The sequence below is a fragment of the Silurus aristotelis genome (genome assembly GCF_946808225.1).
Source record: "Silurus aristotelis genome assembly, chromosome: 19".
Classification (NCBI taxonomy): domain Eukaryota; kingdom Metazoa; phylum Chordata; class Actinopteri; order Siluriformes; family Siluridae; genus Silurus; species Silurus aristotelis.
Genome location: NC_139592.1, coordinates 837,927 through 858,631, shown reverse-complemented (window position 1 = coordinate 858,631; position 20,705 = coordinate 837,927). Strand labels below are relative to the sequence as shown.

Here is a 20,705-nt window from a genome sequence, read left to right as displayed (position 1 = left end):
ATCTCAAGCCTGTACCCTGCGAATGACCTGAAGAAAGGAGACTACAGCAGCACTACGAGATCATGTTTCATTAATAAACTCACAAATCAGTTAAAAACAGATTTTTTGGGGGAAATTTAGTCCAAAAAACTCTGATCAGAATAAGACCAAGGACACTGCGTTTCTATACCTGTTATTTTCAACTCACATTTCATTTCTAATGTTTACTGCTTCTCTATGAAGCGTGCAGGAAAAGAAACCTGGACCAGAAATCAGTTTTATGAGGAGGAAGCAGGAATCCTGTGTCAGTAAACAAGATACTCTGAAGAGTCCTGTTTCTCCTTATTTACTTAGAATTATAAATATATAATGATTCATTTATAATGTATTTGTATTGTGTATAAAAGAATACAATTAAATACAGGAGTAAAAAAAAAATTTGCAATAATTAATGAAACACACACACACACACACACACACACATTTTATATATATATAAATATAAAACTCCATAAGAACATGAAGATCATAGGATAGATTTTTGTGTGTTTGTGTGTGTGTGTGTGTGTGTGTGTGTGTGTGTGTGTGTGTGTGTGTCATACCTGGTTAATTTTGTGTACTTTAAGGTTCTGGTGGAAAGTGAAAGTCATTTGAACTCACCTGGACGTGGAGAATCTGTGCATCAGATCTTTTTCTCTCTGAGCGTCGATCTGCTTGGCTTCATTTAAAAGTGTCTGCTGGCAGTCAAAACCCAGGACTTGAGTGAATGATCAACTTAAGCTGTGGCTAAGGAGGCATGTGTGAGTGTGTGTGTGTGTGTGTGTGTGTGTGTGTGTGTGTGTGTGTGTGTGTGTGTGTGTGTGTGTGTGTGTGTGTGTGTTGGAGATACCAGTCCCAAGAGGAAGGTAACTGGTACTTTATCTTGTACTGCAGAACTTGTTCAACTGCGATAATAAGAAACACAAGAGTCTACAATTGAAACTGTTTATTCATGTGGATGAGCTGAATGAGTTTTTTTTTTTTTTACTCAGGATCTGTACATTATTATTATTATTATTATTATTATTATTATTATTATTATTATTATTATTATTATTATTATTATTATTATCACTTAAATTTCCCATCAGAGAGAGAATAATTTTTTTTACCAAAAAAAAAAAAGACAGACATTGCATTAGATGTAAACAACACCAATCCCTGTTAGTTGATTAGCTATAGTTATGATCACAGACACCTCCTGGTTTTGTGTTATTTTATAAACAACATCAGAAAAAGCTCCAGAAATGGGCAAAAGGGTCAAACGCTGACGACAGGCTTGGCTCAGAATGTGCATTTACTCCACCTAGTGGCCAATCTTATAAAGTGCATAATTATTATTCGGGGTAGCACCAATTCATTTATTATAACATTACAAGAATTCTTTTATGGACCATCAAGGATGCTCATCATTCTCTCTGCTCCTTTATTCATCTATTTCATCCTGCGTCTCTTCGTGCCCCATTCCATAAAGTCGGGTTCTGATAGAACACCCTTATCACTGTGTTCCAACACAACCTTGTTTTTAATCCATTTCTGTATGTATGCTGCCTTGGCCACGCCCCCTCATTAGTCTGGAGTTGACCCCTAGGCCTATCAGACACCACATGTCCAATCACAGTCCACTAGTGTAAATGAGACGACTTCTGAAACACCACGAGACCATGCAGAACATTAAAACTAGATCTGCACGTGGATTAAATGATGCCATCACGGTAACCTGGAACCTCCAACATTAAGTGTCACGCAAACTCCGCTCTCTAACGCACCTTAATCTGTGTTTTACAGATGCTTTGTCCTGAAATCATCTACAAACTTCTCATGTTGTCTACAAAAGCTTCAATTTTGGACTTATGGTTTGGTTGTTTTAGGCCTTTATCCAGAGTGTCTTACAGTTATCTCATTCATACATACAGAGTAGTGATGGGGTTAGGGGCCTTGCTCAGGGGCCCGGGAGTGGTAGCTTGGTACAGTTGGGATTTGAACTCCCGACCTTCGCAGACGAAGTCCAATGCCCTAACCACTGTGTTTTCCAGATGTTAGAATGGATGATGAGATCTTAATGATTTCTAGCCACATTCTGCTCTTATCTCATTCCATCTCCATCATCCTACTAAAGGATCTAACAGAGTGAAGGAACATCTCAATGACTTCACGCTTCAACTTTATGCTGAGAAAATGTTTCACACCACTTTATATTTTTTTTTAAAACCCTTTCCTATTCCATCTGTTTACATTTATATTATTGGGCAAAAAAGCCCTCATCCAGAGCAGTTTAGAGTCAGGGGCCTTGCTCAGGGGCCCAGGAGTGGTGGCTTGGTACGGCTGGGATTTAAACTCATATGTTGAATACTTTAACCAGCTCTACTTAAAATTTTTTTTTTTTTTTTTTTTTTTTTTACATATTAAGAAAACGTGACCTGAAGGTCATCAAGTGCTTCTGTTGTGTCATTCAGTCATTTCCTGAATTATTCTTCTGGATTTTAAATGTGGGGAGAAAAACCTCAATCTCATCGATGAAATCACAGCGTTGTGTAGCAGTAAGAAGGATGAGGAGCCACGATGGTCCATTTAACACTTCAGCAAGTTCTGAGAGATACAGCAGCATTGGATTAGGGCTCAGTTACACTTTACTTCTCTCCGTTTCTGTCTCTTCTCTCTCTGGTGGGGTCCAGCAGTAAACACCAAACACATGATGGGTGATGGATTGTGGATGGATGAGAACATGGCACAGCACTGAGGCATCAGAGTCAACTACAGTCCTTCATCAGTGCTCTTGAACATCAGGATGGCGTTGTAGATCTTAAGGGCTGGTCCCAACTTGATGCTCATGATCTTCACTATATCTGTTTGAGTCAGCAGGAGGAAGGCCTCTCCATCGATCATCTACAGAAGACAGTTTTTATTTTTGAGGAGAATTAGCTCTCAATAGATGTGAGGAACCAAACGTCACACGATACTCACCTCGTCTTTGAAAAGCCTCGCCTGGTCCTCACAACCGGTCAGATTCTGCACAAAGCCGAATACCTGCAGAAACACCAGAGTACTGAACATCCCATTCCACATCTACTCCCAATTCACTTTTATAATAAACTCCACTCTACTGGGAAGATGTTCCACTGGATTTTGTGACGATTCATTTAGCAAAAAAGGGTGTGAGTAAAGTCAGGTAGGTGAGAAGGTGAGGAGGTTCCTGGGGTGCAGGATTTCCAACCCATGGAAAGCAGATGTTCATGGAGCTGGCTTTGTGCACAGGGGCATGTCAGGGTGGAACAGCCTTGGTTCTTCTAGTTCAAGTGAAGTGAAAATTTCATGCAGCATCCAAATACATCTGATACAATTGTGTGTAGAACTTTGTTTGGAGAAGAACCACATCTGGGTGGAAAAGTCGGGTGACCCAATACTTTTGAGCTGCTGAGTATATCTACACAGTTTGAATGCTGTGGAATAAACACTCACCTCTTCTACACTCCAGGAAGCTACTTGAGTGGCGTGAATTCCTGCAACACCTGGAAGGAGTTTGCAGTGTTGCTCCCAGCAGAGAGAAAGAGTTCGGTCTGAACTCGCGGTCAGTGCTGACATGAAGAGAGAGGGATACATGCTCTCTGACGTCATGTCTGAAACCCACACACACACACACAAACACACAAGATCTAAAAGTAAAACAGTGAAGATTAAAACTTGAACTTGTTTGGCAGATATTTAAATCCTACATCATCCCTTTAATGTTGGTGATAAGTAGCAGCTCGTGTATTTCACCCCCAGATCTTCAGCAATGTTCTGCCTGAATCAGTCCACCTCTTAAGCCCATCATTATGACTCCACGTCTACAGAACCCATCAGTGTTATAGAGAAGTGCAGTAGATCAGAGCTGCATTACACACAGGATCTCATACAGTCACAATGAACATCGTCACTAAAGCATGAAACACAATTATCACAATTCAACACGTCTCCTTTCACTGGAGTCACAACTGCACCTCCACATACATCATCTCCAGCAGGAGCATCGATATTCACCTCATCACATCACCCCGGGGTTTCCTGGATTTTTGTACATTGATTCTTTACATTTGAAATAAAGGAAAAATTATTTTTTTTTTTTACAAATTCTACAGAAAAGAAAATTAAATTCATGTTTGTTTGTTTTGCGCTTTTAACAATGAACATCGTCTCAAAACAGCTTTACACTGATAATGTGGTGATAAATATGAATAAGGTGTTCTTTATAAGTGTAAGTTTGTCCCTGATGAACAAGCCAGTGGCAACTGTCTTCTTCTTCAGCTTCTTCTTCTTCTTCTTCTTCTTCTTCTTCTTTCAGCTTCTCCCATTAGGGGGCGCCGCAGCGGCTCATCCGTCTCCATACCCCCCTGTCCTCTACATCTGCCTCTTTCACACCAACTACCTGCATGTCTTCTCTCATCACATCCATAAACCTCCTCCTTGATCTTCCTCTTTTCCTCCTTCCTGGTGTCTCCATCCTCAGCATTCTCCTACTGATATAACCCATGTCCCTCCGCTGCACATGTCCAAACCATCTCAATCTCACCTCCCTCACCTTGTCTCCAAAACGTCCTACATGCACTGTCCCTCTAATAAACTCATTTCTAATCCTGTCCATCCTCATCACTCCCAATAAACATCTCAACATCTTCAGCTCTGCTACCTCCAGCTCCACCTCCTGTCTTTTACTCAATACCACTGTCTCTAATCCATACAACATCTCAGGTCTCACCACAGTCCTATAAACTTTCCCTTTCACTCTCACAGATACTCTTCTATCACAAATCACTCCTGCTATCACTCTTCTCCACCCACTCCACCCTGCCTGCACTCTTTTCTTCACTTCTCTAACACACTCTCCATTACTTTACATTGTTGACCCCAGGTACCTGAATTCCTCCACCTTCTCCACCTCTTCTCCCTGCAACCGCACCCCTCCACTGCCCTCCCTCTCATGCACACACATGTACTCTGTCTTACTCTTACTGACTTTTATTCCTCTTCTGTCCAGCGTGTACCTCCACCTCTCCAGGATCTTCTCCACCTGCTCCCTAGTCTCACCACACATCACAATATCATCCACAAACATCATAGTCCACAGAGACTCCTGTCTGACCTCATCCTTCAACCTGTCCATCACCACTGCAAACAGGAAAGGGCTCAGAGCCGATCCTTGATGCATTCCAACCTCCACCTTGAACCAGTCTGTGGTTCCTACTGCACACTTCACTGCTGTCACACTGTCCTCATACATGTCCTGCACCACCCTCACATACTTCTCTGACACCTGACTTCTACATACAATACCATGGCGACTGTGGTGAAGAAAAAACTCCCTGAGATGCAGAAGGAAGAAACCTTGAGAGGAACCGGACTCAAAGGGGAACCTCATCCTCATCTGGGTGACACCGAATGTCAATTTATAACAGATAAACGATGTTGAGGTGCAGTGATGGAGATCAGAAGCAAACTGTAGTCCTGAGTCAGTGTAGCAGACTGTTGATATTAACTACAGTCCAAATCCTCAAAGCTTCTGATCTTACTCCGGAATTTTATGGATCACCATGAAAGCTTTTTCTTAAAACGTCCATCTTGTAAATGTATCTGCAACCAAATCAGTTTCTTCTCTTCTGTCAGTCATTGGAAAACTGGGAATCATTGGGAGTTTGTAAACTCTCTGACTAGTGACTGCGGACTGATGTTATTGGACGCCTGCTAGAGGGTCTCAGTGTCACTAACTCGAAATCTGATTGGGTAAAACAACAGCTTCACGCAACTTGTCATTTATGCTACATGTGCTGCACTGTGGATTCTGAAAGCCTCACGTCTGATTCCTTCTGACCCCGGCAACACGTGATATGATAAACAGACACCCTCTAGAGGTGCACCAGAGAGAAAAACGTAAACCAGTGAGTCTGATGATGATGATGAAATGATGAATGTCCGTTTATCATCTCTATGGATGACAAAATGTGTGTTATATTTATGAAAGTTTAGGAATAAACTCACTTTGATAGGCTCGTTGTTGGTTCTTGCGATATTTAGGAGGACGGCCAATCCTGAAAAAGTAATTAAACACGTGAATCTACATCACAATAATTTCTGAGTGACTCGAAAAGTCCTTCCTCATTTTATTAGAATATTTTGATGCCTGGTGAAGGTTATTTCTATTTGATTTTTTTTTGTCACACTTTATTTTAACACAGCAATTCTGAGTATAACCTTTTTCTTAATCTGAAATTAAAGAGACGTGTGTTAATTATTTAATTACCTGCCGTGATAACGAGATTTTTTTGCCCTCTGGCCAAAGACAAGTAGGTTGCGTTTGGATCCTTCTGTATCTGACAGATCCATTTTGACCCGTCCCTGATTCCTCTCAGCCAGCGGGCAACCGGATATACAGTGATGCGCTGTAAAACGTCCGGTCACATGACCTGAGCCGTCACACCCGGGGGTAGGGCACTTCCTGTTTCACAGATTGGCATAAATCCATTTAACATACACTTAGCTCATACTTATTTATATAAATATTAGGGGTGTAACGAGATGCAAATGCACGCTTCGGTACGTATTCCGTTGTTTAAGTCCCGATTTGATTAAATTTAATCACAGTTATGAAGGAAGAAATGCAAAACATACAACTGCTTGTCATTTATTCAATTAATGTTGTTTATTATTATTAACACTTTAACAGTTTACATTTTTAAAAACAATGTTGAATAAAATGCCGGCTTTGCATAATAAAATAAAAAAATGTATATAAAATATATAAATATGAATATAATCACTGCACTACTCGATCCGTATCAGAAACACAATTTGTACTGCGCATGTGAGAAATCACATGAATATTGATGACTTCCTGTTATAACCTACATTTTTACGACAGTGTAGAGATATGAATATATACTCAATTTAATCAATATAATAAAGATTTTTTATTGCATTCATTTTATTTATAATTTTTTTTTTTAATTCTTTGGTTATTAAACACATTTTAGATTTAAAACTTTTTATAACAAAGCCCAAGATCTGCCCATATACATAAGATTAAATAGAATAAATAAATTAATTAATTAATTAATTAATCTATCAATTGATTAATTGATTAATTGATTAATAATAATAATAATAATAATAATAATAATAATAATAATAATAATAATAATAATAATAATAATAATAATAATAATAATTGTATGGCAGAAAAGTCAGAAGAATAGTAGTGGGATGAAAAGTAGATCTCAGGATTTAAAGAGTTTAAAGTCTCAATAACATCCAACCAAATCTGTATTGTCTTTCTGGTGGTATATTCTAACTGTGGTACATTCCAAGAAAGCAATGTCCAACCCGTAAGATATCCAAGTTAATATAACTGTAGCTGAATCCAACCACAGTTTCATGATAACCTTATTCTATTTTAAGACTAAACAAACTTGCAGTCTGACACTTAATATGTTTTTGAAGGAACTCAGATTTAACCCATAAAACATAAAACAAAGACACTATATAAATACAGTATACACACACAGACTGACCTGTTATGGAAGTTGTATTTAGAGTTGCTGCGAGGGTTGGGGCCAGGTTTACATGGTGTTGAGGTGAAATTGGATGGAGCTGCAGCGATGGTTTCTCTCGGACCTGAAGAACAGACATGATGTTAAACTCATTCAGCGCATGGTCTTATACATACACAAATATACTATTATACAACTACTAATATCTAGTGATGTGACAATCAATTCAACACAACACAAAACAATGCAATAGAAAAAATCAGATGCTCTGCAATTCAATATGTTTCAGAAAGTTCACTTGTATTTCTTTGGTTCAGACAAATCATCAGTTTAGAGCCTTCTGACTTCTAACACATGGCCCCTTCACACACACACACACACACACACACACACACACGCTTTGAGGTGCAAATAAAAAAGATGAATAAAACCAGACGTCCTTTTCCTGTTCTGTGTGCAGGAAAATGCAGCTCTACCTCTGCCATGTTAATCTGTATTCTATGTATCTTTCAGAACACGCCTCTGCCTCTGTAGTGTTATGATGCTCATATTCAAGTAGCAGCAGCGGTGCTGAGGGAACGCGCTCAAGAAATGATGAGGAATCGACCTACATGTCAAATACTGGTCACAATAATTTTACAGAAATAAAGTTTTTCCTACCGATGCAAAGATGTTCAAAATAATGCATCACGATACAAATGGCAACTTTTATCCAATACACACTTTTTTAAATCGATGCATCACTGAATTTTACCATCCCTAGTAATACCTTTATAACCAATTAAAATGCTGATGTGTGTGTGTGTGTGTGTGTGTGTGTGTGTGTGTGTGTGTGTGTGTGTGTGTGTCTAGGCTGCAGGACGCTGGATGGGATTAAGGGAGGAGGTTCCAAAGGATGACCCGTGCTCTCACACACTCCAGTGCTCATGTTAGTTCTCACTCTTCAGTGTTCTGTAGTGTTTAAAGACTATAATCACACTCTTGGTGTCACCCAAATGAGGATGAGGTTCTGCTTTTGAGTCTGGTTCCTCTCAAGGTTCATCTAAGGGAGTTTTTCCTTCACCACAGTCACAACAGGCTGCTCATAATAGATACATACACATCGCTCACCTTAACTCTTACATTTTGTAAAGCTGCTTTAAAACATTGTCCGTTATGAAAAGCGCAATAGAAATAAACTTGACTTGACCATCCACGAATCCAGAATTGCATTTGCAGGCAGCAGCTTGGTTTCACTTGTTTTCTCCCAGGTGACGCCTCCATTACACTAATGGGTCTGGTTGCTTCTGACACCGGCACTTACCAGTGTAAAGTCAAGAAAGTACCAGGCATCATTAGTAAGAAGGTCCTGCTCACTGTCATGGTGCGTCCCTCAAAGCAGCAATGTTCTGTTGAAGCTGCTGCCTGCGAATGCAATACTGGATGGCTCTGCAAGGACAGTGAAGATCCATGCTGCGACGATGGCAGGGAGTTACCGCTGTACTGCAAAGAACCGAGTCGGGGCTGGACATTGTGTGTAAGACCTCAGAATCACAGCATCCCCAATGGGATTCTACTATGTGGTTCTACTTTTGTTCTGCTGCTGTTGCTCTCTCATCAGGAAAAGTATGAGAAGGAGATTTCCTGTCACATAGGAGAGGATGTTCCTGAACCGAAGAGCTGTATCTCCACTGCCTGCAGTTTTACCAGTGTGGGGAGGCAGCACTCGTCTCCCGGCTTCATGTCTCCCTCTAACCTGCACGAGTACACCAAGTCCCAGTACAACAAGATTCCATCTGACGAGTACAAGGCTCCACCCAGCCACATTCAGGATCATCTACACAGCATTACATTCCACATTCCAATCTCAATCCAGCTGAGGCTTTGGGCACGCGCACACACGCAGGGACTCGGTGCTGCTGGATGCTGCTTGTTGGACAAGTGGTGTGCTTCCAGTAAAGCTAATGATTTTGACTTCTTGAGGGAGATTATGTGGCTTGTGGAATATAAGAATTGTCTACCTGATCATGTTGTGTTCTGACTAAATGAGAGGAAGATTTCCTGTTTTGGAAGCTGATGTACTCACAGATGAGTTTGTGTTGACTCGTGAGAATGTATTTAAGCAGACTAAGGTAGAACCTTTGGTACACTAATCAGCAGTTAAAGATGACTCGTTCAGATAACATGTTCAAATTCTCATCCTAGCTCCACTGGATGTTTTTACTGTCATAAGCCTGGCAGAAGCAAGACAGGCAGAAACAAGCTCCTAGTCATTACCAACGGATTACACTAGCGAAAACCCTTAGTCCTGCTCCAGGTTTTGTTGGACAGAATGTTGATGAATCTCTTGATTCATGTTATCAGCCATTTGTAACAGATGGTACAAATTCTTTAGTTGGGAAAGATCAAACTGCTGTACCTGACAAAATTCTTTGTGATACTGGCGCTACTCAGTCATTCATATTAACTGATGTTTTATCTTTTTCACACTAGTCCTTCTGTCCTTCTGAACACATGCATTTTGTAAAGGGATTACCATGCAGTACATGGAGGTTCCTCTTCACTATGTGTACCTGCGCTCAAGTCTAGCTACAGGGATATACGTATAAAGTGGTATGTCAGTCTTTACCGGTTGTGTTGTGTGTTTAGAGAATGACATAGCTGGGGGTAAAGTCCAGTCTTAGACGTTCTGAAGAGCCCTGCTAACAGTCTCTTACAGGATGATCTGTCGCAAGATCACCCCACAGTGTTCCCTGCATGTGCTGTGACACTTTTAGAAGATGTGGCCGACCGATCAGATTCATTTCCTGCTAAAGATGGTGCAGAGTCTGCCGTGTTGTCTCCTCCCACTGCTTGTTCTTTAGACCCAGTGGCTTCAATGAATATTCAGAGCACAGATGCTCAACTTGTGAGTTACCTATTAGTCGTTTACAACTTGTTGAGGCTCAAAAGGCTGATCCCAGCCTGAAGAAGTATTTTTCAACTGTGTGTAGATGAAGATTCCATGAAGAGTTGGTAAAGCGACAAGTAGCATATTTTGTAGAGAAAAATATTTTAATGCGGAAATGGTCTCGCACTGATTCACCTTTTGACAGTGTCTTTCAGAACTGTGGTACCTTCAGTTTATAAGCATGGTGTAGTTCAAGTAGCCCATGATCATCCTTGGTCAGGACACATTGGCATCACAAAAATGTTTTCATGTATTTTTAAACATTTCTTTTTGCCTGCACTCAGGAAAGATGTTGTGCACTTTTGTCAGTGTACTGAGTGCACCTCTTTACCCTATACCAGCACTTGGGGAGCCATTTGAGCGTGTTCGTGTTGATTGCATTGGTTTTCTGCCTAGAGAACTAGAACTAGAGAAAATGTTGTTGCTGATGCACTGTCATGCATCTAAATGTTGTGTTTTATACTGTTCTTTTTTTTCGCATAGAGGTTTGCTCTTTGGAGTGGGCGTGTTATGTGTCTGTGCTGTTTTTTTTACTTTTCCCCAACCCCTTGTGTTGGCTCTGTCTTTGGCTCTCTACTATATACAGTATATAGGTGGAGTCACCCGGTACTTGTAATGGAGGCCTAAAAAAAGGACCAATGAAGGGCAAGAGCCTGATCAGCTGAGGCAGAGCCTACAGTTTAAAAACATCCACCTGAAGCCCTGCCTGGTAGGAAGGAAGAGGAGAGAGAGAACTGTTTGCTACTTGCCCTGGTGTACTAACTCACCTGGTTTGAGAACAGGTAGGAACGTGCACACACCTACATTTCACCACGTAGGTATCACCATTGTCTAGACACCCTGGGTAGAGGGCAGGTGCCACCCCTTGTATTTTTCTGATAGAGTAGCGTAGTGTAGTCAGCTAGTCTGTTGCTGTTTGTAATTTAGTTTAAGCTTCAAAAATACAGCCGAAAGTAGACCATTTTCTTATGTTCATTTCTTTGGCACTGTCCATGTTCTGTTCCTGGTTTCTGTCCCCACTATTTTGTCCAAACAACCTGCAACAACTAAATGGTTATTGTTCCTACACTCCCCTAAACCGAGCCAGAATGTAACAAGCTTCATTCCCCCCAGGTAGGGCTCCAGGTGGCTACTTCTGAACTGTAGGCTCCGCCTCTTCTGATCAGGCTCTAGCTATTAATTGGTCCGTTTTTAGGCCTCCATTGCAATTACCAGGGTACTCCACCTATATATACAGTATATATATATATATATATATATATATATATATATATATATATATATAAGTAAAAAATAAACAGCACAAACATGTAACAGTGTGTGTGTGTGTGTGTGTGTGTGTGTGTGTGTGTGTGTGTGTGTGTGTGTGTGTGTGTGGGTGTGTTTCTCACAAGTCTGCAGGACGCTGGATGGGGTTGAGGGAGGAGGTTTTAAAGGATGAGCCGTGCTCTCACACCATCCAACAGGATGAAGATCAGGATGATCAGAGTCCATCCACTCGTCATACACGTGACTCCAACCATCAAAATGGATCTGACAGTAAAAACTATTTACTGTTACAGTTTACTACATCCTGCATGTCATAAATAATAAAATATAAATCAAGAAAAACGATGAATTGAGGAGGGAAGTTTAAAAACACTCTCTATAATTAAAAATTATAATCAGGCCTTTTTTATTAATCAAATAGAAACATAGCAATATAAAAAGATTTATAGTAAATAAATCTATTATAAAAACTGTCACTATCTCATAATGGAAATAATGATGGTAGTTAAAGTGTTGTGTTTATTGCTGTCATGCTCGTGTGCAGAAAATCTGCCACCTGATTCACAAAAATGGATAATGAAACGTATCACATTAAATTCATTTTCTTCAATTTCTTTGCACAAACCATAAAAATAAAACATTAACCGTAAATGTTCCGGTGTTCTGCTGTAATTCATCACTCACTTTAATCCTGTGAGTGTCCACTTCCTGTATGCTGGCCACACGGATCAGCGCCGGACTTCTCTTATCTACTACCTCCAACTTCATGTTCACCTGGAAGCTGTGAGGAGGACGCTACATCCGGGGTGGGGGGTTGGGGGGTTGGGGGTGGAGAGAGGAAGATAACCTCAACTTATACACACCACAATAACTAGTGCTTAATGAAGCTAATGTAACTAACTAATGGAAGCTAATGGCTACCGGTTTATCATCGTCCAGGCAATTCACATTCCTGAAGATGTGTTTACACACACATACAACCTCAATTCCAAAAAAGTTGGGACACTGGGTAAAATGTAAAAAACAGAATGTAATGATTTGCAATTCTCATGAATCTATATTTTATTCACAGTAGAACATAGAAAACATCAAATGTTAAAACTGAGAAAATGTAAGAAAAAGTAAGTTATTAAAATTAAACAGTTATTAAATAATCAGGTTAATTGAGAGCAGGTCAGTAAAATGATTGGGGTATGAATCGTGTTTTAGAGAGTCTCTCAGCAGTAAAGATGGGCGGAGCTTCACCAATCTGTGAAAAACTGTCTACAAACTGTGCAACAATTTCCGAATAATAACCTGCAAAACAGTTTCATTTTTTATCATTTACAGAACATAATATTATTGAAACTTTTAAAGAATCTGGAGAAATCTCTGTACACAAGGGACAAGGTTGAAATTCCACCCTTAAAATCTATCTCTCTTTCTTTCTTTTTTGAAACCATGGACACCATGTCATCTGGACTAAAGAGGAGAGGGATCTTCTGGCTTGTTCTCAGGCTTAGTTAAAAAGCTGCATCTCTGATGGTTATAGTAGAGCATTAGTGCCTGTGGAATGGGAAGATTGTACATGTGGAAAGGTTTCATCAATGCTGAACGCTATATACAGCTTTTAGAGCAACAAATGCTTCCATCCAGAAAACGTCTTTTTCAGAAAAGGCCTTGTTTATTTGAGCAAGACAATGCTAACTGCATTCTGACTTCATAGTAGAAAGGTCCGGGTTCTGAACTACCTACTGGCAGTCTAGAACTTCCACCATCTGAAAACATCTGAAAACACCATTAAGCAAAAAACACAACAAAGAAAACCAAAACTGTTAAGCAGCTAGAATCTTGTATCAGACACATATGAGACAACATTCCTCTCCCAAAACCTCAGCAACTGCTCTCCTCAGTTCCCAGATGTATACGAACAGAAGACGTGAAGCTACACAGTGGGAAACATGGTCCTTTTATGGACATTATTTTTTTCCTTTAAATGATATACATTCTTAGTTTTAACATTTGATATGTTTTCTATGTTTAAATGTGAGTAGAATATAAATTTATGAGATTTTCAAATCGTTACATTCTTTGTTTATTTACATTTCACACAGCGTCCCAAAGTTTTTGGAATTGGGGTTGTATGTATACACACACAACATACATGTCCATTCTTTTGTCAACATTTATAGAACAGTGCATTATAGAGAGTCAGAAACCATGAACGTGAATCTGTTTCAGGTCCTGAAAACCTCCTCAAAGCTGACACACTTTGAGAAACGCTAAACCGGTAGCTCAGACTGTATGAAGTATTAGCTTTATACGCGTCATAGGTAAAGAAGACGTTTGGTATCTACAATCAACTTCATATGGGGTAAAGAAGCGTAACGCTGGAGCGGTTAAACTCAGACTCGGGTCAATGCAATGCCAGTCATGTTCGCATTTTTGGAAACGGGTATCATGGAATGTATTTTTTCTTGATTGTTTTGCGCACCACTTTAAAAGCGTCTGCAGGCACCGCTGTGGATCCGGTCTCGTCCAGGTAACGCTCCCAGGAGAACCGACCCGGCTCAGGGTAATCTGGAAGGTCACATAAGACAAATTTGAAGGTAATTTGACCATGTTCTGGATTGTAGAGGAGGTGGTAGCTCAGTGGTGAAGGCATTGGACTTGGATCATATTGGAAGGTCATGAGTTCCAATCCCAACACCACCAAGCTACTGCTGCTGGGTCCTTGAGCAAAGCCCTCAACTGCTCAGATGTTGCTCTGCCAAATGCCATAAATGTACATGTTTTTGGATGGTAGATCAGATTTCTTCACTTTATACTTTTTATTTTAATTGTATTTGCACATTTATTAGTGTATTATAATTAGCATTCTTCTGAAGCATAGAAGACTAGATTATAGGAAAATAATAGAACAAACACTAATTAGAGATGCATCACAAACAGAATAGAAATAAGATATTTCCCTCAGAAGACAGAATTTATATATTATGTGTGTATATACACACACACACTGATCAGGTATAACATTATGACATTATGACATCATGGGTGGTGAAGTGAAGAACACTGATGATCTTCATCATGGCTCCTGTTAGTGGCTGGATTTATTCATCAGGCAGCAGGTGAACATTTTGTCCTCAAAGTTGATGTTAGAAGCAGGAAAAATGGGCGTAAGGATTTGAGCGAGTTTGACAAATTGAGACGTCTAGACGACTGGATCAATGCGCCTCCAAATCTGCAGCTCTTGTGGGATGTTTCTGGTCTGCAGTGGTCAGAATCTATCAAAAGTGCTCCAAGGAAGGAACAGTGGTGAACCGGCGACAGGGTCGTGTGGGACGAGGATCATTGATGCACGAGAGGAGCGAAGGCTGGACGTGGGGTCCAATCCAACAGGCAAGCTCCTGTAGCTCAAACTGCTGAAGAAGTTCATGGTGTTGATGATCGATGGGTCACGACTGTTTTAGCAGCAAAAGAGGACCAACACAATATTAGGCAGGTGCTCATAATGTTATACCTGATCAGTGTGTGTACATTACTGCCATGTAATCACCTCTGGGCGTTAAACTTGTCACTCACCTTGTGGAGGTGTGAGGGGGAGGCCCCTCTCTTTACACCAGCCGATGGGGTGAATGTACGGACTTCGAGCATCACACCTTTTAACAGAAATCGCAAAACACTTTATAGGGTATTAATGACTAGAGAAAGAATAGAAATGTGTGGAACGCAGCGTTTCTAACACACACACCAGTAATCGTATGTATCATCCCAGTTATCAAAGTGCACTAGAAATCGTTTGCCCACTATGTCTGTCACCGTGGCAACGCAGATGAGAGACGGGTTCATGCGGTCCACTGCTTCCAGCTTCAAACCGACCTCAAAGCCGTGTTCCTTGTCTGTCTCGATCTGCGTGAGGAACATTTGTTTTGTATGAACATTTTATTTTGTTTTTTACACATAGTTCACTGCTGATGACTTACGTTGCCTGGGTTGGTGAACAGTTCCTTTGGGGCAGCTTGTGCTTTGGTGAGTTTTAAATAGCAGACCCATGAAAACTCCTCTTCCTTATACCCTGTAAAAGAGCGATGGTGTTAGAGCCATAAACTTCACGTCTCACACTGAGATCTCAAACTGCTGCCAATGATTTTCTCCTGGTTTTCTCCAGGTTTGTTTCTTACGCTTGTTTTGGCTGATATTTTGTGCTCAGGCTGTAGTTAAGGTGTGGGTGTGAATGATGCACAATTTGCTGTTATACACTGTATGGACTAAAGTATTGGCACACCTGACTTTTCCACCCATATGTGCTTCTTCCCCACGTTGGTCCTACAAAGTAGGAGACACACAATTATGTAGGACATCTTTGGATGCAGGAGCATGGAAGTTTCCTTTCACTTGAACTAGGTGACCAAAACCTGTTCCAGAATTACAATCGCCATGTGCACAAGCTCTATGAAGATCTGCTTTCCATGGGTTGGAAGATGTAAAATATCTCTTGCTATAGAGCTCCAACCGAACTGAACACCCCCGCATCAGTGCCTTAACTTAGGTTATTAACACCCTTGTGGCTGAATGACTCTCCACAAAATCTAGTGGAACATCCTCTCAGAAGAGTGGAGCTTATTGTAGCAGCACATGAAATCGAAATGTGGAATTGGATGTTCAAAAAGAAGCACATCAAACACACCATTGTGCACACAAGCTTATGTATTATGTTTTGGGGAAAGATGTCATTAGTTAAGATAATGGTTACATTTTTTTTCTTCCAAAAGTCAAGTTTCTAAACCCATTACATTGACTCCGACTCCACCCCACTTAATTTTACACTCTACATAGAAACAACTCAAATTCCATCCAGTGTTGATGATTCTAGATGAACTTGTGTACCTTTGGGAGTGTGTAGTTTGTGTCCTGTGCTCTCACACCAGCCCGGAGAGTGAATATCAGGAGAATTAGCATTGACCCAAAAGTCATGGCAGTCTGAGTACCCGTCGAAATGGAGGCGTAATCTGTAACCGCAAACCTGCAGAGAAAAACAAATTATGGCTGAACATGTGGATTTGTAAAACATCAGGGCTAAAAAGCATCAGCGCCACCAACAGGGCAAAGTCGGATGTGATTTAGTTTTCTCTGGTGTTTTGGTACCAGTGATCAGTGTTCCTGTTGTGTTCTCTTCGTATCTGCCCGATTCATCTCTGGATGGCGTTCAATTAGAGATTGAGTGAGGATGGTTTCGGATCAACAGTCTGAATATCCATGAAGATACTCAAGAACTTTGAGGATGTATTTGGACTGTAATTAATATCAACTGTCTGCTGCAATGTGCTCAGGAACACAGTTTGCATTAAGTTCTGCATTTACACATCCATCACTGACATCATAGACGAGGAAACAATCAAACAAACAAGTGATGAAAGATCTCCACGTTTTGCATTGGAAATGAGTTGCATCTACTTTTGCTGATGGTCCCAATAAATCAATATACCGTAATTTCCGGACTATTAAACGCACCCTAATATAAGCCGCACCCACTGAATTTGACAAAGATTTTTATTTTGAACATAAATAAGCTGCACCAGTCCATAAGCCGCAGGTGTCTACACTGAAACTAATGAACGTTACACAGGTTTTAATGAAAGACAGTGTCTGTGACACGGCTTGTATCTAAACAGTAGCCGACCAAGAAAGTCATTGTTCAACGTCTTCCTTTCACAACTATTTCTCTCTGGAGTTTTTCTTTTGGCATCGTCGTGCGTTTAAAAATCACCATCGGTGAATCTTTTCTCCCGATGCCGTGCAGCTCAGAACACAGGTGAAGTGTGTTTTCATGCCCGGTTGTTTTCAGCGTGACGAATGATTCACATTTCCTGTAGACAGTCCGAGTGAGCGGCAGGTCAAACTTCAGAGGAACATCATCCATATTTATGATGTGGTGCGGCCCGATTCAGTGGGAGCGCATCTGATTTAATATAAAGAGTTTCATTGGTTCACCTGAACCCGTTCAGCAATTTCATTGGTCTAATGTTCTGGGGTTCAGTTTTTTGGCTTGAAGTTTGTGAAACCGGGAAAACCCCCGGAAAAATCCATAAATTAGCCGCTTCGTTGTTTAAACCGCGGAGTTCAAAGTGTGGGAAAAAAGTAGCGGCTTATAGTCCGGAAAGTACGGTACTGCAAATTGAAACAATGGAAATGTTTATAATAATGTTGGTTTTCTTAATTAAAAACTGATGTCTATGAAACTGGATTGGATTGATTGGATGATTCCGGGTCAGATTACTGCCCTCGTGTGTGTCAGACACACTGCATAAACACAATATGGATCACATTTTTATTGTTTATTTCAGTTCCTCTTGTTTTTATTGTTGATGTAAATTCAGCTTTTTTATTGTGGACTTTGATGTTAATGATATTTTACACAGGTTTTATATTAATTGTGTAATTTAACTATGACCAATATTACAAACAAAAGGTCTAAACAATAAACTGATCACACACACATTAAACACACATCTGTAACACACACCGTACCTCAGCAACAGTCAGGACGAAGTACATGGAGGGATGCTGGGGGTCGATGCCTTCCAACTTCATGCCTTGGCAAAAGTTGTTTGGACTTTCAGGAACTCGTTGTGCCTACACACAGAAAAAGACTTAAACTTGATCTTGGTTCAGTCTATAGATTGTTTTAACTACAACCTGCTACTAGGAACAGGATTATTTATACAAAACTTAATTCTGATTCCAATTTTATGGTCATTTATTTATTAGCGGGTCACGCCCTGAAGCGGTGTAGATATCTTCATTAGCTCTAGAAACATCTGGTAATTTGGCCCACTGATATGGGAAATGTTCCAACCAAACCTTAGAAAACGTGTTCATGATGTAACTGCTGGATTTCTTGAGTTGAGCGTATAAAGCACTTAATGGTCTCGCACCGCAGTATCTGAGTGAACTTCTGTACCAGGATGATCCTCCACGCCTACTTAGATCAAAAGGTGCTGGCTATCTGTTGGTTCCTCAAATAATGAAGGCTCCAGCAGGGGGCAGATGTTTCTCTTATAAACCCCACAGTTATGGAACAACCTTCCAACCAGTGTTCGGGACTCAGACACAGTCTCAGTGTTCAAGTCGAGGTTGAAAACTTATTTATTTAGTCAAACCATTTATCAGTAGATTTTTCTTAGGTAAAGGTTTAGATCTGGAGGGAGCATGGATATAGAGTGTTTGGTGAACTGGGATATTTGGATGCTGTCGTCTCCTCACTCTCACACATTTACTCGGGTTTGTTGACGGTGGTGTGGTGGGTCGTCTCTTATCCCAGAGATCCTCATGTCTGTGTTACCTTCTGGTTCTCCCTTTTAGTTATGCTGCCATAGCGAGTCTTGCCGGAGTCCAAACTGCACAGTGACATTAACTTTCATACAACAATAGGGACACTTAATAATCCATATCCTTCTCTTCCCGTCACCCTCTCTCTCTCTCTCTCTCTCTCTCTCTCTCTCTCTCGGTCGAGTTAAACATGCTCCTGAGGCTCCAGTGACCACTGTTCCTGCCCCTCTCCCCTCCGTGGAACTTCACACTTCTGTGCAGCTTGGGACGGTCTCTCATCAACACCTTGGGTGGTTCCATGTAATTCCGGAGTAGAACGGGAGCTTTGAGGATGGACTGGACTGTAGTTGGTGTCGGCGGTCTGCTGCACTCAGGAGTGCAGTTTGATTCTGATCATCATCTCTGAACCCCGCAACATTGTATATCTGCTTCAAATGGACATTCGGTGCAACCCAGATGAGGATGGGTTCCCTCTTGAGTCTGGTTCCTCTCAAGGTTTCTTCCTTATGCCATCTCGGGGAGTTTTTCCTTGCCACAGTTGCTCATCAGGGACAAACATACTTACAAAGAACATATTTACTTTTAATCACCACATAATCAGTGTAAAGCTGCTTTGAGACAATGTTCATTGTTAAAAGCTCAATACAAATAAACATGAATTGAATTGAATTGAATTGAGTTGAGTCGAGATTACATGCACCATATGTGCTTCTTTTTGAAGATCCTATTTCACATTTACTCCTTATTTACTTTTTATTACTATTTTGCTGAAAGGATGGAAATGGCAGTGGTGAACACGTATTTTGAGTAGAAGGAGGAGCACAGGGTGACGTATAAGAGTGGAGGAAGGTGCACACAGGTGGAATATGTTCTGGATGATTGTGGAGCTACTGCAGGAGTGATGAGGGAGACAGCTAGAAAGGTTCTTAGTGTAACATCTGGAAATAGAAAGGAAGACAAAGAGACGTGGTGATGGAATGAGGAAGTGCAGGAGAGCAGAAGGAGAAAGAGGTTGGAGAAACAGAATTGGGCAGGAGAACAAGGAGATGCAGCAGCAGGTAAAGAGGGATGTGGTGAAAGCCCAGGAAAAGGCATATGAGGAGCTTTAGGAGAAGTTAGACACTGAGGAAGGAGAAAAGGATTTGTAGCGATTGGCCAGGCAGAGGAACCGAGCTGGGAAGGATGTGCTGCAAGTTAGAGCAATAAAGGATGGAGATGGATATGGGTTAATTCATTATTTGCTTTGAGGATGTTGATGGAGAAGTATAGAGAAGATCAGATGGAGTTGCATTGTGTGTTTGTGGATTTAGAGAAAGCGTACGACAGGGTGCCGAGAGAGGAGCTGTGGTATTGTATGAGGAAGTCTGGTGTGTCAGAGAAGTATGTGAGGGTGGTGCAGGACATGTATGAGGACAGTGTGACAGCAGTGAAGTGTACAGTAGGAACGACAGACTGGTTCGAGGTGAAGGTTGGACTGCATCAAGGATCGGCTCTAAACCCTTTCCTGTTTGCAGTGGTGATGGACAGGTTGAAGGATGAGGTCAGACAGGAGTTTCCGTGGACTATGATGTTTGCGGATGATATTGTGATTTGTGGTGAGCGTAGGGAGCAGGTGGAGAAGATCCTGGAGAGGTGGAGGTACACGCTGGAGAGAAGGG

General features: G+C 40.9%; 4 protein-coding genes across 12 annotated transcripts in view; 2 read left to right on the top strand and 2 right to left on the bottom strand.

Moving 5' to 3' along the window:
* sgk2a (serum/glucocorticoid regulated kinase 2a) overlaps window positions 1-829 on the bottom strand; it is a 13,048-nt gene extending 12,219 nt beyond the window's left edge. The window contains exon 1 of one of the 7 annotated variants that reach the window (XM_083520983.1): window positions 640-829. The gene's annotated coding sequence lies outside the window, so the exon portion shown is untranslated. The remainder of the gene's footprint in view (window positions 1-639) is intronic. The other 6 variants (XM_083520984.1, XM_083520988.1, XM_083520987.1 and 3 more) reach the window with 6 other exon arrangements.
* Window positions 540-20,705, top strand: part of wnt7ab (wingless-type MMTV integration site family, member 7Ab) — a 91,719-nt gene continuing 71,553 nt past the window's right edge. The window contains exon 1 of the mRNA XM_083520997.1: window positions 540-558. The gene's annotated coding sequence lies outside the window, so the exon portion shown is untranslated. The remainder of the gene's footprint in view (window positions 559-20,705) is intronic.
* l3mbtl1 (L3MBTL histone methyl-lysine binding protein 1) overlaps window positions 1,222-20,705 on the bottom strand; it is a 32,920-nt gene continuing 13,436 nt past the window's right edge. For 2 of the 3 annotated variants that reach the window (XM_083520883.1, XM_083520884.1), the window contains exons 9-22: window positions 18,247-18,351; window positions 16,606-16,741; window positions 15,702-15,793; window positions 15,470-15,627; window positions 15,301-15,377; window positions 14,210-14,295; window positions 12,421-12,531; window positions 11,859-12,000; window positions 7,560-7,662; window positions 6,293-6,487; window positions 6,031-6,080; window positions 3,478-3,635; window positions 2,983-3,045; window positions 1,222-2,904 (exon numbers count right to left, since the gene is read on the bottom strand). In XM_083520883.1, coding sequence (XP_083377009.1) covers window positions 2,773-2,904; window positions 2,983-3,045; window positions 3,478-3,635; window positions 6,031-6,080; window positions 6,293-6,487; window positions 7,560-7,662; window positions 11,859-12,000; window positions 12,421-12,531; window positions 14,210-14,295; window positions 15,301-15,377; window positions 15,470-15,627; window positions 15,702-15,793; window positions 16,606-16,741; window positions 18,247-18,351 — 1,608 coding nt within the window. In that variant the 3' untranslated portion in view covers window positions 1,222-2,772. Of the gene's footprint in view, window positions 2,905-2,982; window positions 3,046-3,477; window positions 3,636-6,030; window positions 6,081-6,292; window positions 6,488-7,559; window positions 7,663-11,858; window positions 12,001-12,420; window positions 12,532-14,209; window positions 14,296-15,300; window positions 15,401-15,469; window positions 15,628-15,701; window positions 15,794-16,605; window positions 16,742-18,246; window positions 18,352-20,705 lie in introns of all 3 variants that reach the window. The other variant, XM_083520885.1, reaches the window with a different exon arrangement.
* LOC310741655 (coxsackievirus and adenovirus receptor homolog) lies at window positions 8,720-9,558 on the top strand (the record flags this gene model as incomplete). Its single annotated transcript, XM_083569677.1, is given in 4 exon segments — window positions 8,720-8,933; window positions 8,935-9,055; window positions 9,059-9,122; window positions 9,125-9,558. Coding segments are annotated over 4 exon segments (744 nt in total). The 5' UTR covers window positions 8,720-8,808.